General features: G+C 43.9%; 1 protein-coding gene across 2 annotated transcripts in view; it reads right to left on the bottom strand.

The window, feature by feature from the left end:
- Positions 1 to 278: 278 nt before the first annotated feature.
- LOC309363338 (ABC-type organic anion transporter ABCA8-like) overlaps positions 279 to 18790 on the bottom strand; it is a 61130-nt gene continuing 42618 nt past the window's right edge. The window contains exons 25-37 of one of the 2 annotated variants that reach the window (XM_081899541.1): positions 16943 to 17034; positions 13490 to 13613; positions 12408 to 12534; positions 10681 to 10772; positions 9500 to 9672; positions 9102 to 9177; positions 7043 to 7137; positions 6454 to 6573; positions 5752 to 5892; positions 4576 to 4655; positions 3984 to 4039; positions 2343 to 2480; positions 279 to 410 (exon numbers count right to left, since the gene is read on the bottom strand). In XM_081899541.1, coding sequence (XP_081755667.1) covers positions 2382 to 2480; positions 3984 to 4039; positions 4576 to 4655; positions 5752 to 5892; positions 6454 to 6573; positions 7043 to 7137; positions 9102 to 9177; positions 9500 to 9672; positions 10681 to 10772; positions 12408 to 12534; positions 13490 to 13613; positions 16943 to 17034 — 1275 coding nt within the window. In that variant the 3' untranslated portion in view covers positions 279 to 410; positions 2343 to 2381. Of the gene's footprint in view, positions 411 to 1440; positions 2481 to 3983; positions 4040 to 4575; positions 4656 to 5751; positions 5893 to 6453; positions 6574 to 7042; positions 7138 to 9101; positions 9178 to 9499; positions 9673 to 10680; positions 10773 to 12407; positions 12535 to 13489; positions 13614 to 16942; positions 17035 to 18790 lie in introns of those variants that run through there. The other variant, XM_081899540.1, reaches the window with a different exon arrangement.

The raw sequence follows: 18790 nt of genomic DNA, 5'->3' as shown, positions 1-18790 counted from the left end.
CCTGCATGCATGCATACGTCCGTTTATTTAAATGGGTTTCTCTCACTTTTCCAATGCAAATTGTAAAGGCAACATGACTAAATCACTTTATACAGCACATTAAAGCGTTGCATTATCTTTTGCCATTTTTAATGTCAACACACAAGATATCTGAAGAAGTGTGCATGCACACGAAAGCTCATACCAAGAACTAACTTAGTTGGTCTTTAAGGTGCTCCTGGAAGGAATTTTTTTGTTTTGACTATGGCAGACCAACACGGCTACCTATCTGTAACACACAAGATGTACTACATGTTTGACAGACTTAACTTTTTGTGTTCCGTTTTCAAGGTCTTTACAATTTGTAGCAGCACACCCCAGTTCTAATGTTTTGATAACCATGGCAAGCAGTGAATCTGTTCCATTGGCCGCTGGAATAACAAAATAGAGGAATAAACATTAATATGATAAAGTCATACTTGCATGTAATCAATTTAGCATTAGTTTGTAAAGAGAATAAAGTGGAGATCATATTATCACACCCCCATGAGAAACTAAATTTGAATGAAAGCCATACCTTATATCTCTACTTATGAAATTAAAGATGTTCCAGCCACTGATGCACTCTATAGTTTGATGGTTAAATTGTGGGTTCTAGCAGATTTGCATTTGTTTTAACATGCATGCTTCCGGCAGACTTGCACAGATGTAGGGTGACACCGTGCTTGCTTCATGATGGTAGTGCTAACAAATCTTCCATCCAATCTTCCATTTTGCTTTTTTTATTACTTTAAAAAATGTAGTACTTGCAGTTTACAAAAGAAAGATTAGTGCTAGGAGCTGCTTGTCTGGAAACAATCTTAGAGAAAGTATTGCCACTTTAGTTTACATGCATCATTTTACTTCAATCTCTAACAATATAAACCCATGAACAACAGCACCAGAAACAGAAATTATGCTCCGTTACAAGTCCTGATCAACTGATGGACGTAACTTAGTACAATTTTCACAAATATATGTTTGCAAATGCAAATATATTTTTTTCAGATAAAATAAAAATATAATAATCTAGATCTCTTTATGGTTTGGCATTACAGATTAGTAAAGCATTTTTCAGCCTTAGCTGTTTTTCACTCCTTTCCTTATAGTTTCTAATATCTATGTAAAGCAAGGTACTGTATTAGGTAATTACAATTCATGAATCTTGTGGGGAATGTGCAACCCGTTAATTTTCCTGCCAGCTTCATACAGCTTTGATCCAAAAAGAATATGTGCAGAGCAGCTTGTCTGCCTGGAAATGTTAAATAGTAGAGGAGCTTCTTTCATTCATGCAACCCTTCAGTTCTCTGAAGCTTATGGGGATAAAAAGGAAAGCTTAGAATCGGAAGCAAATAATCTTCTAGAAAGTGCTTCTGGTGAAAGAAGGAAGCATGAGATGGTTGGAATTTAAACGGCATATTATTTAAATGAAGTTCTATGGGTTGATGCAGCTAATTGTGTCCACAGTTCCTATTTCACATACTGTATGAGATGACGATACACTACAAAAGTGTTCGATGTTATTATGAAGTGTGAAGAAGTAATGTTTATTTGAACTAAGTTTTAATGGATGTTGGGTAATGTGTTCTGACATTTGTACTACATTGTGATGCATTTGACATGGGAAGTTTTCTGTCTGCTCCTGTGGAAGTTAGTTTACCTGCCGCTTGGAGCCTTAACTAACAGCTGCGATAATTTCTGAATTTTCAGTTTGGCACCATTGGCTGGAGCTGGACTAGAGGGGCCAGAAAAAAGTACATATTTAGCCAGGTGCTGGTTAGTTGGCGACAGCTGAACTTGTTGGTGCTTGGTGTCATGGAGTTAGCCAGAAGACGACAGCATAGGAAGAACAGCAGTGAAAAATAAGGAAGGCTTGTGGGAAAAGATTTGCTGGGGAAAGCTGAATCACAAAGGCATTTACCCTTTTCCAACCTGATAAATATGCCAAACAGTACAATGTTATGTTCTAAGCTATACATAATGCATTTTATGGTTTTTAAGTAGTAAATTAAGCTGAGATGATATAAGAATTATGTACTGCATATATTTCAATTCACACACCCCCCCAAAAAAAAAATCAAAACATTTTTTTCTGGAAAACAAATAAAAAAATTCCAGGGGATGAACATGTCCAGAAATGGTACATTTCATTCTCTACGTATGACCAATATGGGTTTTGGTCACACAGACCTGTATGTATATATGTAAAGTCCTCCCGTCAAAAGGCTGGACTCCAGTCTCACATGCCAAAGGAGACACATTATTCAGAGACGGGCTGCTAGATCCTTCTTATATCCTTCTTGTTTCAAGGGACCAGCACTTACTCCTGTAAGCATCAGTTTCATGTCTAGGTTGTGAACAACTTAAACATCAGCCTGCTGCAGCTGTTGCCATTCAAAGGCTGTGCTCAGAGACGGATCGAAACAATCACGTTCCTGCTCTTTGACAAGTTCCAGGAAAACCTGCACAATACAGTAAAAAAAGGGTTTCTTCACATTTCGTTGGATCATTCTGATGAAAATGAAGATAATTAAATTTCAATCCTATTATGTACAGATGTGACCTAAATCTGTCATCTTTTTAAAAGGAGGGACCCTACTCCATCATGTCAGTTGCCATTTCCTTTCAATATGGCAAATTAATAGCAGTCTAAATCCAGAATGTGTGTCTAACTGCTCAAAAATTGTAAGCTGAACATTTTCTTTAAAAAACCCACCCTGATGAACTCCATATTTTTTTAGCTAATCCAAGAACTCAAAATACAACAACAAAAACACTCCATGCATCTCCAAGGAAGTGGGGAAATCTTTCTACTGTCTGTACACAAACTAACGATCATGATAAGGAAAAGATGCTACAGGGAGAAAATCAAGGGTAAAAAAAAAATCACCCTCCCTTATTCAAGACCTGCAAGAAACATCTAACTCGCTGCATGGGCTGGTTTCTCCCCCTTTTGTATGCAATGGAATCACGTAGCTACACAATATATAAAGCAGAAGAAACCAAGGAATTCACCTGTGGGTGCATTGCAGGCTCCTCCCCACCTCCCAGTTCTTTCCAGGAAGAATCTCCATTTCCCCGTTTAGTATGTCAGAGCAAGGCCATTCCACTGACTCCAGTAGGGGCAATCTGAGAGACCAGGGAAGCTAGCAATATTTTAAGCTGAGTGGGCAGAAAAATATCCTCTGCTGAGGTTTTAAGGGTGGCGCTGTGGGTAAAAGCCTCAGCGCCTAGGGCTTGCCGATCGAAAGGTCGGCGGTTCGAATCCCCGCGGCGGGGTGCGCTCCCGTTGCTCGGTCCCAGCGCCTGCCAACCTAGCAGTTCGAAAGCACCCTTGGGTGCAAGTAGATAAATAGGGACCGCTTTCTAGCGGGAAGGTAAACGGCGTTTCCGTGTGCAGCTCTGGCTCGCCAGAGCAGCGATGTCACGCTGGCCATGTGACCCGGAAGCGTCTCCGGACAGCGCTGGCCCCTGGCCTCTTGAGTGAGATGGGCGCACAACCCCAGAGTCTGGCAAGACTGGCCCGTACGGGCAGGGGTACCTTTACCTTTACCTTTACTTTTGCCTTGCCCCAGTTCTTTTCAGAGCCAGGCTCAGGAGAACGTCACCAAATCCCTAAAAGTGGTTTTGCAGAAATCCTTAGTTCTGCATGCAGAGATCCAGCACTGGCTGGGGAGGCATTTGCCAAGCTCTCTTGGCACCATAGCTGTCAACTTTCAGATTTGAAAATAAGGGATCAGCAGCCTCACCTGTCCCAGGGACAGTCTACAGGATACCTAACAATCCAGGATAGCAGTGGGAAACGGCACTGGAATAAGGGAATTTCCCGCAAAGAAAGGGAAGGTTGACAGCTATGCTTGGCACTACTTTTCCAATCCAGCAGAGGAAGCCCATGAGGAAGCCGAATAATGGTGAACGCAGTGCTACAAATCCCACCATGCAAATATATTTGAAAATCACATTACCTGCTCCAAGGTGTTCAAAGAAAAGCTGTACTCCTCAAAGCTGAAGCTTCGTTTAGCTGTGTGGATAAAAAGCCAATTATGTTTGGTTGACCCAAATCAGCTTGATGGGTTCTTTTCATGGGAATGACTGAATTTCAGTGCCAGAGAATCTGTTTTTTATGTAGAAGGTTCCTTCTGGGTTACTGGAGAACCTTTGTCAGTCAGCAAAGACAATGCTATGCTACATTAACCCGATGGTCTGATTCGGGCTGCCTTCAGATGTCTTCTAAAAGCTGTTGTTCTCTTTGACATCTGGTGGGAGGGCATTCCACAGGGCGGGTGCCACTACCGAGAAGGCCCTCTGCCTGGTTCCCTGTAACCTGGCTTCTTGCAGTGAGGGAACCTGCAAGATACAATATGCCTCTACATTCCCTTAATGTGCTGGATGTTACACATCTTTCTAGAGGTGTTGGAGGTGGGGAAGGCCTACCTAGTGAGTCGGCAGGAGGGATCCTCTCCACTGTGTGTAGAGGGAAGGAAAGGGGGCAATACCTAAATCAGGTGGGCATTAAAATATCTTCCACAAACAACTATACAGTCTGTCTGGATGTACCTTCCTCTAACATGGAGAAGGCCTTCGATAGAGGCAGCGCATCTTCCATTGGGATCTTGTAGGCCAACAAAGTGGATATCCTAAGGGGAGGGAAATCAACTCAGTCACCAGAATGGCTTTGATCCAAATGGAGTAAGTGCAGTACAAGCGGTCTACGTGTACACAGCCCTGGTTAAAAAACCAAAGTCCAGTATGGGGGAATGGAGGGAATTGAATCTAACATGCACACACATATGCACACACACACACACACAGAGGAGAGAAACTTTTCCTGCTGAGCAACAAGACTAGATTTTTATAGGGTCTCCTCGTGCACAGCCTTGGCTGTTGGCAGCAGCATGCTTTGGGCTCTCAAATTTCAACGGCACCCTGTGCAGCACTAAAATTTGGCACACCCCCACCTCTCTCACTCTATTCTACAGCCTTCTGGTGCTTCCTGGGGAGGCGCACAGTGCAATCACACTGGTTGCATGCCACCCTAAACTGCCTCTGTTGTTGGGTTCAAAAGGGGAACACATGAGTGTTCATCCACCTATGGATAGAAACAGAAGCCACCTGAAATGGGGAGTGTGGGGCTGTCTCCAGAAATAACACCTTCTCAGTATGTGGCAGGTCCTGGTTCATTGGGGCCTAGAAGGCTGGGGGACAGGAAGAAGCAGAAGGGTATTCTGTCCCCATCCTGTTCATCTGGCCCATTACCAAAAGCTCAAGGAGGGTAAGTAAGAGGGTATAAGTAAGAACATAAACTATAAAGGTAAAGGGACCCCTGACCATTAGGTCCAGTCATGGCCGGCTCTGGGGTTGCGGCACTCATCTCACTTTATTGGCCGAGGGAGCCGGTGTACAGCTTCCGGGTCATGTGGCCAGCATGACTAAGCCCCTTCTGGTGAACCAGAGCAGTGCACAGAAACACCGTTTACCTTCCCACTGGAGCGGTACCTATTTATCTACTTGCACTTTGATGTGCTTTTGAACTGCTAGGTTGGCAGGAGCAGGGACCGAGCAACGGGAGCTCACCCTGTCGAGGGGATTCGAACCGCTGACCTTCTGATCAGCAAGTCCTAGGCTTTCTGGTTTAACCCACAGCGCCACCCGCGTCCCTCTGAACATAAACTATAGTAACCAAAATAATTCAGGAAATTGTGTGTCAAGCTGCAGCAAAAACACTGCAGTTACCTTTCTTGACGAGCTGCATGTGGGAAGATCTGTAGAATATGAGTATTCAGAAGCTCACCATGGTCCACGCCCTTAACTTTTATTTGGAGCAAATAATTTTTGCCAAATTTGCTTTTCAGATACTGAATAGAACCAAGACACCTGCAGAAGGAAGGAATGAGCATTTGTGAGATTTGGATTTGGGGATTGAAGATAATGTTTTGTTATAGAAAGTGGTTTTGTTGAGTGTTATATTGGGGTGGATGAAGTCATTATTGTTTATATATAGCGGACAGATGAAGATGGGAAGTTCTTTAGTTTCTGAACTTTATCTTTTCCTCTTTCTTTCTTTCTTGCTATGTTTTTATCTTATTAAGATCAATGCTGATAAAAAATATATTTGATATTAAGTTCTGTATTTTTCTTTATGAACTCTAATAAAAATTATTTTTAAAACACACTTTAAACAGTTATTGTCAAAAACGTAACAAATTATAAGTTGAATACGGCGAGCTTCAGAATAAGAAGAATCTATTTGCATCAGCCACTAGCCAGAGCAATAAAATAAAATACAGTGTACTGAAGATAGAGGTAAAAACTTAACTATACAGCAAGCTTCTTATGAGAAGGTGGAAAAAGAATAAGAAGAAACTTTTGCCCCATCAGCACAACAGCTGTTTATGGTATCCTAATATGCTGGAAAACAAAATGCAAAAAGCTCACCTGAGCTGTCCAGTCACCATGATGGCTACTCTGTCACACACTGCCTCAGCTTCTTCCATGTGGTGAGTTGTCAAAATGGCTCCTTGGTCTTTGTCCTTCAGCGCAGTGAGGATTGCTTTCCTGCAGTCAACATAAGATTTACTAGGGTGGAGTAGGGTTGAAGGAGCCGTTAAACAGCCTGTTCCTAGCAGACATTATTGTCTGGTACAGTGGTACCTCGAGTTAAGTACTTAATTTGTTCCAGAGGTCCGTTCTTGACCTGAAACTGTTCTTAACCTGAAGCACCACTTTAGCTAATGGGGCCTCCTGCTGCCGCCGCGCCACTAGAGCACAATTTCTGTTCTCATCCTGAAGCAAAATTCTTAACCTGAGGTACTATTTCTGGGTTAGCGGAGTCTGTAACCTGAAGCATATGTAACCTTAGGTACCACTGTATTTCAAAAAGGCACTGAACAAATTCACAATATTTACTTGGATTCTTAAATGCAACTACATCATTATAAGTATACATTTTATTTTGAGTGATATGCTGTTATGTATTGCAAATTCACAAACCTGCTTCGAGATATTAAGTGCATGAGTCACTCACCACACTTGGCGCTTTCCTTTAGGATCCATTCCTGCTGTTGGTTCATCTAAAAGCATCACTGCAGGATTACTCAGCATGCTCAGGGCAAAGCATAACTAAAATGAAGGAAATAATAATAACCATTTAAAGTTGCTTCAAACATTTGATAAAACATTGGGACGCGGGTGGCGCTGTGGGTAAAACCTCAGCGCCTAGGACTTGCCGATCGCATGGTCGGCGGTTCGAATCCCCGCGGCGGGGTGAGCTCCCATCGTTCGGTCCCAGCTCCTGCCCACCTAGCAGTTCGAAAGCACCCCCAAGTGTAAGTAGATAAATAGGTACCGCTTTATAGCGGGAAGGTAATGGCGTTTCCGTGCACTGCTCTGGTGCTGGCTTGCCAGAGCAGCTTCGTCATGCTGGCCACGTGACCCGGAAGTGTCTCCGGACAGCGCTGGCTCCCGGCCTCTTAAGCGAGTTGAGCACACAACCCCAGAGTCGGACACAACTGGCCTGTATGGGCAGGGGTACCCTTACCTTTACCTTTAATTTGTGGGGGGGGGGGAGGAAGTACAAATACAACTAATAATATTTGCAGAGGGTTCTGGAAGACAGATGAGTCTGTGGTGACAGTTGCCCAGGTGCAGAAACCCAGAAAATTATCAATATGTGAATGAGGACTAGTGATTGTAAGAAGGCGTTGTTTTCTGTTCCACACACTGATTCCATTGTGCTGTAGTTTCTCTCCTGCCCAAACTGCATTATCTGCCTCACAGTCCGCTGTGGCAAAATTATTTGTTTCAGTGCAAAGGAAGCAACAGGGGAAAGAATAATGAATTATGTATTGTTTGTGGACTGAAACAACAACAACAGCAAATGCAAAACAAAGAGGTACATGCTGGGTTCATTTCCATTTCGGAAACAGGATGGATAAACAAGCATTGGCAATTTCTATTCTCATTACCGCTTTTGTCAGAATTCTTCAACGTCCCTAGTGAGACCAAACTAAAACATGCCGAATGCTCAGACAGGCAAATAAGCCAATAAGAGATTTTGATAATACATTTCATTTTGGAACCCTTTTTCCTTGAAGAAACTGAGGTTGGTGGACAAGCAAGGCAATTAGGACTTCCAAGGATAATTTTCAGTCCCAAAGTTTTGAATGGACACACCCTGGTAAGACTGCAGCATATTTAGAGCAGAAGGTCTGTTAAGAACTAAGGTGTGGATGTGTTGTTTAAATCATGAAAACAGCAATCTGCACCATGGACTACATTGTTCTGTGATCCTCTTGCATTGCATCTTCTTATTCACAACCAATCCAATTAACTCAAAAGACAGGCTAATCTCCCAGCCAGCATAACATAATGACATACAATGTAGATGTTAATAAACCAGGGCTGGCTCCAGGTTTGCACACTGTATCCACCTGCCATGCGAGTAAGCCTCCCTCCTTGTAGTGGGCTGTGAATGGCCCTGATTTTTAATGTTATGCATTCAGTGGTCCATGTTTGCCTGAGCTTGAGTCTGGACTAAGAACTCTGAGCTCCCGTGTTCTGATTCGATACATGATATCCAATCATAGAACATTTCAGGATTTGGGCCTCTGCCATTGGCCCTTGGACTCTGAGACGTGATTTGCAGCTTGGAAGACAGCCAATCACATTGGGAGTGGGGGTGGGAGTGGCCCAGGCCTCCAGAAATGGATATAAGCAGTTGCTTTGCCCCTGTTATCCAGTTCTGTAGTTCAATAAAGGTTCTTGCTGTTATCACTGTGTCTTGCCTCTTGGAAACCTACAATTCAGTTAACAGAACAGGGAAGTGGGAGAGAGCATTTTCTCTCAGTAGACAGGCAGATGAGATGGACTTCCCGGCAAACAACAGCAGCGAAGAGGTGGAGTGTCGGTGAAGACCAGGACGCAGCAGTGTGGGCAAGGAGGAAAATAGGCAGTGCAGTGGCAAAGAACTAGCTCTGACTGAGCAACAAACCCAAGTACCTTGTGATGCCGCTTGGTCTCTAGCCATTAGCCAACATTAAATATTTGGCGACCGGTTCAAGAAACTAGCAAAACACAGAACTTACTTTCCTTTTCAGTCCAGCAGGTAATGCCTTAGCTGCCGTTTTCAAATGGTCCTGGAGTTCTAGAGCTTGAACTATTCTGAAAGAAAGGGCAGAAGAAACGACATCTGGAGTATTCTAGAATGGATCTCTTTTGCATAAGAATTACAGGGGAGGTTGCAAGTGAATCTCAGGGATGCTGTTATGATACTGGATGGAGATGAACCACATGTGCTATTTGCCAGTGTAAGAACTTAATGCTAACTGCCCACCTCCCAAGGGGAAACGTCAATGCTAAAAACAATTAGCTTTCAAAGTCCAACAATTCTGTCAAGTATAGAATGCGGGGCTTTGCACTCACTAGCCCAAAAACTAAGAGATAGGAAGTGTACCATGAAAGCAGGATCTTTTGCTGCCCTTACCGACTGATAGCAACACCAGCTGAGTCTTTCTGCACCCCTTTCACAGCTGCATTAATCTCCAGATGTTCCTTCACGGTCAGGCTGGGCCAGAGGGCATCCTCCTGGGGGCAGTAGCCAAGGAAACCGACAGCATTTTCTTCCGTTGCAGCTGCATCAGCTCCTTTCATCAGGACCTGTCCAAAATATTGTGGCCCCATTTAAATTTGTCCAACACAAGTCATCTTTTGAAATATAAAAGTCCTACCTTTCCCGCCCTGACTTGGCCACAGTGATTCATGCAACGGTCATCTCCAGGCTTGACTACTGTAGTTCGCTCTACGCGGGGCTGCCCTTGAAGCTGTCCCAGAAACTCCAGCGGGTACAGAATGCTGCAGCGAGGCTCCTCACGGGGTCTCTGCCATGGGAGCATATTCACCCAGTGCTTTTCAAGCTGCACTGGCTCCCGGTGGAGTACAGGGTCAGATTTAAGGTGCTGCTTTTGACCTTTAAAGCCCTTCACGGCCTAGGACCCTCGTACCTACGGGACCGCCTCTCCTGGTATGCCCCACGGAGAACCTCAAGGTCCATAAATAACAACACCCTAGTGGTCCCGGGCCCTAAGGAAGTTAGATTGGCTTCGACCAGAGCCAGGGCCTTTTCAACTCTGGCTCCAGCCTGGTGGAACGCTCTGCCTCATGAGACCAGGGCCCTGCAGGATCTGATTTCTTTCCGCAGGGCCTGTAAGACAAAGTTGTTCCACCTGGCCTTTGGCTTGGAGCCAATTTGATTCCCTCCCTCCCTCCCTCTCTTTTTTTCTTTTTCTTTTCCTTCTCCTCCTGCGATGAGGCTACATTTTAATATTTTAATGTTCCATTATTTTAATGTTGTATTTTATTTTTGTTTTTAAGTTTGTAATCATTCATCTTGTTTTTATTATTGCTTGTAAGCCGCTCTGAGCCCGGCCTTGGCTGGGGAGGGCGGGGTATAAATAAAAAAAAAATTATTATTATCTAGGAAATTAAAGGCCAGCCCTCAATCTTCTACCTCCCATGCAAAAATCCCTCCCTGTTACTAGTCCTAGATGGGAATCTGCTATTGATGCCATTGACATACTACTCTTTGTAATGCATTGAAGTTGGCTTTTGCAGTGATGGTGCATCTGTTCATGAAAAAGAAGAGTACATTTTAGTGCTCACCCCTACCTGTCCAGCTGTTGGATCTGTGTCTCCTGTTATCATATTCATTGTTGTACTTTTACCAGCTCCATTGGGTCCAAGTAGCCCCAAAATTTCTCCTAGAACAACACACATACTCACACTTTTGTAAGGATACTACACATTATCCCAGCAAATAAAATAATAAAATAAAATAAAATGAATAAAATAATTTATTATTTATACCCTGCCCATCTGGCTGGGTTTCCCCAGCCACTCTGGGCGGCTCCCAATAGAATATTAAAAACACGATAAATACATCAAACATTAGAAACTTCCCTAAAAAGGGCTGCCTTCAGATGTCTTCTATTTCCTTGACATCTGTTGGGAGGGCCTTCCACAGGGAGGGTACCACTACTCAGAAGGCCCTCTGCCTGGTTCCCTGTAACTTTGCTTCTTGCAGTGATTCAACAAAAGACTCTCAGAGGAGGACCTCGGTGTCCGAGCTGAACTGGGGGTGGAAATGCTCCTTCAGGTATACTGGACGAAGCCGTTTAGGGCTTTAAAGGTCAGCGCCAACACTTTGAAATGTGTTGGAAATGTACTGGGAGCCAATGAAAGTCTTTCAAGACTGGTGTTATATGGTCTCAGATAGCTAGTTATATTTATAAGAAATTACTGCAAGGATACTACACATTATCACAACAAACAAAATAAAATAAGGGTAGCTATATTCATAAGAAATATTGCACTCTCAGTTGCCTCAGTAATCTTCCCAGGTACTACTCAAAGTCTTTACAATTGGATATGATCATTAGACTAAGGCAATTTAGGTTCCCTACAATTATTTTAGACTCTAGAGAAGTGTGTTTTTTAATGTTGATTTTTGATATAGTAAAACGGCTTACACAAAACTTTAAAATAACTTTTTAAACAGCCTGATTCCCTGGGAGCAACAAATGCTCTTCTTCTATAAGTTCTGCTTAGTTTTAACTTTCTGCAACAGTGAAGAAAATTTTCCTGGGTACAATGGAGAGAAAAGTGGCAAATCAAAGCCCTGCCGGCTTGCATTAGCCGGTCTGGGAGTACCTTCCACTTAAACCAATACAATAGTACCTCAGGTTAAGAACTTAATTCGTTCTGGAGGTCCATTTTTAACCTGAAGCACCACTTTAGCTAATGGGGCCTCCCGCTGCCGCCACGCTGCTGCTGCACGATTTCTGTTCTCATCCTGAAGCAAAGTTCTTTACCGAAGGTACTATTTCTGGATTAGCGGAGTCTGTAACCTGAAGCGTCTGTAACCTGAAGCGTCTGTAACTCAAGGTACCACTGTAGTGATGAAATTACCCAGCCCATCTCCAAGCTGCCATTGGTAACAAGCCTGATCCTGGGTCCCCTCTAGGAAGAAGAGGGTTTTTTGGGTTCAGTAGATTCAAGTCTGGCTCTGCTTCTGGCTTTCCCCGGGAACGCTGCCTTTCTGGGGCTACTGCCAGTAAAAATGCTGCAACTGGTAGATCAATGGCAGCGAAACTTTCAACAGCAGCTGTGGCCCCATGCCAGCAAAGGGGCACCTGCACCACATCAGAACCCAACCCAACAAGCAGCCAGCAGATCTGGGGTGTAGGATTGGTCTGCCCCTATACTGATTCCTTTCCTTCCTATCTGAGTCCCTTACAGTATATTCAGATGTCAAGCATCCCCCAAAATGACTACAAAGTAAAAGTTATGCTTTTCTTTGGTCAAGCTGTAACAGTAATTTTCCATTGCCAGCAAACCTTTTTTAACACAGAAGGAGACACTTTTGGTGGCCACTTTCCCCAGCGTCTTGCTTTTCTTGCCACAGGAACAAGCCTTCTCACTTCTGTATTCTTTGCGCAAGTTGCTGACTAGGATAACTGGTCTCTAAATAGGTGCAGAAGAGAGAAGCTTGCTTACGGCACATATACATACATACCTTTGGTTTAAGTGGGTCAAAGCAAGAGCCATGGAAGACATTCTGCTTCAGACAGAAACATAGGAAGAAGTTGACTTATAACAAGCCAGGTTATTTGTCTATTTACTCTCTGACTGGCAGCAGCACCCCAAGATATCAGGCAAAGGATTTCCACACCCTCTACCTGAACAGTAAAGAGAGCCCGGGGATTGACTCTGAAGCCTTCCTGTATGGAAAGCATGAGCTCTCTCAGTGAGCTGTGGTCCCGCTCCAAAGCTAAATGCCTCAAGTATACATCATTGGATAGTACTAACTGTGCCAGCATCCCCATCACACACCTGTGCAATGCAAACAACTGTCAGAACTGTGGCATATTAAGAAACCAGGTAAAGATGATGGAAGAAAAGATGATGCTTCAAGACCTAGATCCCAGAATTATTGTTCGGTCAAGTAGCTCACCTTAACATTAAGATGTTAATAAGCCAAGACAGTGGTTACCAATCAGTGGTCTGCATAACCATTCACATAACAAAAGCTACTGTAGAGATATCAACATTTTCAAAAGTATGGGGGTGCATGGCTTGGCTTTTGAAAAACAGGGTATCTGCAGTACTTAGTTTTCCAGCACTTAAGGTACTGACACTCTTCTTCTGGACACTAATATCTCATCCCTACACAGAGCTCTGTTTATCTAGGAGGCCGCAGTCCTTTTCTCTTAGCATCTCTTCCTCCACTTTTTCCAGCTTTTATAAGAAGTGCCCAGGGAGTGCCAAAGATGTTAAAGCAGTAAAAGCTTATTTTCCAGAGTGACCATAAATTGGAGCAGGCATCAAGTTACATTGCACAAGCAAATCACTGCAATGAACATCAGAGCAAGCTATAAAGCCTTTCTAAAACAAGGAAATCACAATAATTCTGCTTTACCTCTTCCTGATTTGCAAAGGCCAGTGCACTCTGAACTCTTGCCCTTTCCTCTTGAACATCCCTATCATCGCCCTGATTGGCTTCTTCAGGATTCTGATGGCTGCTCTTTCTCTGTGGAGAAATCCTACAGATCAAAAACACAACACAAAGGGTTTCAAAAGCACTTCACACCAAGGAATGAATTCCATTCTCAAGTAGGAAAGCAGAAAACAGTCCATAAGGAAGCGAGAATCTCTGAACTTAATGTGCAATCTCGTCACAGCCCAAAAAATGCTGCCTTACAAAACTACATCTGCTTTTGCAGATAACTGTCCCAAGCGCATGGGGGGGGGGCGCTAGGCAGAAACATACACATAATTATAGTTTGTATATCCCTAGCCACAGTATTATTGTTGTATGAATTTTGTTGGGGGACGGGGAACAGTCCACATGATGCCCCAAGTCCCTTCCAATTTTTTCCTTCCTCTATCCGTAGGGGGGTTAGGAGGTATGAGAGCAAACTCATCAAGCCGATCTCTAGGCAATGGCTGTGGCTGAGTAGATAAACAACACAATAAGCATAATTGCTCTGCACCATACTGCAGGTCTGGATCCTGTCCGGAGCCTGGGTGCAGGCTAGGGCACGAATCCATCGGTGACCCTGGGGGTGCTCTTAATTGATGTATATCATAGGGCTCCCACCTACCAGTGGTTTACCCTTATGAGACTCCCTGCAGACGGGGAGAAGTCCGGATATCATTTTGCCCAATGCCTAAGGCAAACCACTCACATCTGTAACCAATAAAGGTAAAGGGACCCCTTACCATTAGGTCCAGTCGTGGCCGACTCTGGGGTTGCAGCGCTCATCTCGCTTTATTGGCCAAGGGAGCCGGTGTACAGCTTCTGGGTCATGTGGCCAACATGACTAAGCTGCTTCTGGCAAACCATAGCAGCACACAGAAACACCGTTTACCTTCCTGCCAGAGCGGTACCTATTTATCTACTTGCACTTTGACATGCTTTCAAACTGCTAGGTTGGCAGGAGCAGGAACCGAGCAACGGGAGCTCACCCGGTCACGGGGATTGGAACCGCCGACCTTCTGATCGGCAAGTCCTAGACTCTGTGGTTTAACCCACAGCGCCACCAGCGTCCCTTCCGTAACCAATAAAGTTGTGGCCTATTTTATCCCAATAAGCTAAACATTTGTGTCCGTGTGTTTATTATCTAAGGGAACTGTGGGGCCCGGGGCCTCGCCAGGCAAATACAAGAAAAATAGCCAGTGTAGTGTGAGCTAGGCATAAAGGAGGTGGAGAAGCTGGAGACACAAGAGACATGCTTGCTCTGTGCTGGGCTTTGAGGCTTCCCTGGAAGCTTAATGGGAAAGCAAGATCTGTTGGGAAGTTAATGCTGTTAAGGCCCCTCCAGTCCCTGCCAGTCTTCATTCAAAGAACACTGAACTTGAGAATGTGCTGAAATCCCTGAAATCTCTCACCATTTGGAGACTGGGGTGGTGTGTAACATTATTAAGATCACCATTATTATTTTTCTATTTATAAAGTCAACTTCTGGAGCTAAAGATTGATTGTTAACGTTGTTAACATTGTTTTAAAGATTATAAATGCTGTATTAATTTGTTAATTATATAATATGGTTTGCTTTAAATGTGACGTTTGTCTTATTTTTTAAGTTATTGATTTGTAAGCAGTGTTTTATAGATTGCAAATGTTCTACTGATAATTTGTTATTTATTCTATTTCATTTATGTTGTTATTTGTGATGTTCTATTATGTTCTGTCATGTTATCACTATTATTTTTTTGTAAGCAGCTTTGGGATTCATTTGAATGAAAAGAAGCATAGAAATATAATAAATCAAATCATTATATATTCTGCCTATGTGAGACAATTTTTTAAAATCATACTTTAACAACAAAATAATATCCTCTTTTTTCAGAAGTTTGGCTCTATGGAAGAAAACAAGGACCCTCATGAAATGAAAGATTCCTAAAAATTATGAAGGTGTTTGTTAAATCTTGAATATCCTCTTTAAAACAACAACAACTGTGAAATGCATCTTCCTTTACACATTGCCAAACACATTAAAGCAGAGCTTTTCAAACCTTTCACATTGGTGACCCCTTTTTAGACATGCATTATTTTGCAACACAGTAATTCAGTTTTACTAGCAAACTGGAGGTTAAACTAACCCCTTCCCAGCCCCAGGAGGAGAACTGGGGTTTGGCTTTTGCTGCCCAACTCCCCATGGGATTCTTTGAGTCCCCTAAGTCCATGATTTTTACCTCAGCGTGGGGAGCATTCACACAACACACCTACACACTGCAGCCGACACACTAACGTTTCACAACACAGAGTTTGGAAATCTCTGCCTTAAAGTTTTCATGGAGTAAATAAATAAAGCGAACCAAGGGCTGGATTAAACTAAAAAAAGCCCCGTCAGTGGAAACCTGTTCAAGAACTTCCAAAAGTACAAAAGGACTACCCCAACTCCTTCATCCATTACTGCATCAAATTGGCTTGGGGAAGGGGTCAAGAGAACCCCTGGAACAGTAAGTGGGAAGAGAGAGAAGTTGATTCCCTCAGGCCAGCAGAGATGCATTGACAGAGCCATTTGCTTAGCGCTACACTGAATTAGACGTGGGTGGCGCTGTGGGTAAAACCTCAGTGCCTATGGCTTGCCGATCGCATGGTCGGCGGTTCGAATCCCCGCGGCGGGGTGAGCTCCCGTCTTTCGGTCCCAGCTCCTGCACACCTAGCAGTTTGAAAGCACCCCTAAAGTGCAAGTAGATAAATAGGTACCGCTTTCTAGTGGGAAGGTAAACAGCGTTTCCGTGTTCTGCGCTGGTGCCAGCTCGCCAGAGCAGCTTCGTCACGCTAGCCACGTGACCCGGAAGTGTCTCCGGACAGCGCTGGCCTCCGGCCTCTTAAGTGAGATGGGCGCACAACCCTAGAGTCGGACACGACTGGCCCGTACGGGCAGGGGTACCTTTACCTTACACTGAATTACTCCCAGGGGATATTGGGATTCTTAAGCGCAGAACTAGGAAAACTTGCTTTTTTAAAAAAGAGAGAGAGAGGAACCTATGGATATAAAAAGTGAGGTACAGATGTACATTGGAAGTTGAACGGAATCCATTCTGGAAGTACGTTCAACTTCCGAAAAGTTTAGAAACCAAGGCACAGCTTCTGATTGGTTCCTGATTGTGCAGGCGCTCCGGAAACAATGGCGGAAGCTGCACCAGACATTCGGCTTAAAAAAAACACAACTTTCGAAAACCGGAACACTCACTTCTGGTTTTCGATTGTTTGGGAGACAGAACGTTAGACTCCCAAGGCGTTTGGGAGCCGAGGTATGACTGTACGTATTTGAAAGTCATCATTTCAGAAGAAAAACAGGAAAACCTTTTGCATTACTAAGTCTGACTGCAATAGCAGGTTAACCATATGTGTACAAACCTAAACACAGGATCTCTTCTCATAACTGGCCTGCCATATTTCGCCGTCAGACAGCGAAGTAAAAGAATGAGAACCACAATGTGGAAGTAAGGCTAAACAAAACAAAAAACAAAAAAATCAGAAACAACCAATTATGTTCAAGAAGTGTACAGACCTATAACCAATTTAAGTCACTATATTTGGGCTACAGTCCTATAAACCAGTAGTGGGGGAAGCCATTGCCTCTTCATTTGGCCCATGCAGCCATTTGGGGTAAACCAACACACCTGCCAATCATCTGACATCCTAACCACACCATGCCTGGGGCAACTAAGGGGATGTCTCATCTTAACACCACGGCACTAAAATCAGAGACAAGCAAGAGTTATCTCCGATGCTCTTACAGTGGTGCCTCGCAAGACGAAATTAATCTGTTCCGCGAGTATCTTCGTCTTGCGGTTTTTTCGTCTTGTGAAGCACGGCTATTAGCGGCTTAGCGCTACAATGGTGCCCCGCAAGACGAACGCCTCGCAAGACGAAAAACCCGCTAGACGAAAGGGTTTTCCGTTTTGGAGGCGCTTCGCAAAACGAATTCCCCTATGGGGTTGCTTCGCAAGACGGAAAAAATCTTGCATCCCCCCGCGGTTTTTTTCTGCTTTTTTTGCCCTTTTCTTAAGCCGCTAAGCCGCTTATCAGCTGTTCCGCTGATAAGCCGCTTAACAGCTGATCGCTGGAAGCCGCTTGACAGCTGTAGCGCTAATCCGAAAAAACCGCTATACGAAGAGCCTCACGGAACGGATTAATTTCGTCTTGCGAGGCACCACTGTATTAGCGGTTTAGCGGCGCTTAGCGGCTTAGTGGCTTAGCGGCTATTAGCGGCTTAGCGGCTTAGAAAAAGGAGGGGAAGGAAAAAAACTCGCAAGAACTCGCAAGACGTTTTGTCTTGCGAAGCAAGCCCATAGGGAAATTCGTCTTGCGAAGCACCTCAAAAGACGGAAAACTCTTTTGTCTAGCGAGTTTTTCGTCTTGCGAGGCATTCGTCTTGCGGGGCACCACTGTATCTACAATGTGGTCTTAGTGTTCTAGTGCTCATCAGTAAAACAGGGAGATAAGATTCCTCTCCTTGCCATTTAAAAACCAGGTAGAGAGATCCATTGTAGAGAAGGATTTTGTATGATGTAGGTAAACTTTCAGAGCTCTTTGCACATCCAGGGAGTGCCAGGCTTGCTCCTTAGGTTATTTTGGATGCAGACAGAAAGTCAGAGAGTCAGATCTTGTGAGACGTGGAACCTAGATAGACTTTTGGAAGGAAGGAAAGGGTCTGAACATAGCGCCACCTTATCCTTGTGGAAAAGACAAAGATGTTTAGGTGTAGAAAGGACTGAAAACTCTGACACTGTGTGCCGAAGTGATTGCCACCAAAAGAAAACTTTGAAGGAAAGGATCCTTAGGGGTGCAAGACATAGACGTTTGAAAGGAGGTCTCTGAAGAGCTGTGAGGACCGAGTGTAAATTCCAGGTGGGGAAGCAATGTGCCATTGGTGGGTGTCGACGTACCACACCCTTGAGAAAGCATTTGACTAACCAGTTCTGGGATAAGGGCAGCCTACCGGTAGCACTCAGAATTGAGGAAATGAATGAGACATGTCTTTTGAGTCGCACATCTCATCGGGCACTGATTCTGGAAAATTTATCAATACAAGTAAACAACTAAGGAATAAAAGAAGGGTGGCAAATAAGCAGAACAACCAAACAGAAAGAGCAAAGGAAAGGGTTTCATTTGTCTGTCTGTCTGTCTGTCTGTCTGTCTGTTTCTTTGTTTGTTTGGTTAGTTGGTTGGTTGGTTTTTTTGTGTGTGTAAGAAACCACA

Source organism: Podarcis melisellensis (assembly GCF_964234715.1).
Source record: "Podarcis melisellensis genome assembly, chromosome: 2".
Taxonomy (NCBI): domain Eukaryota; kingdom Metazoa; phylum Chordata; class Lepidosauria; order Squamata; family Lacertidae; genus Podarcis; species Podarcis melisellensis.
This window is presented reverse-complemented; position numbering and strand designations above follow the sequence as displayed.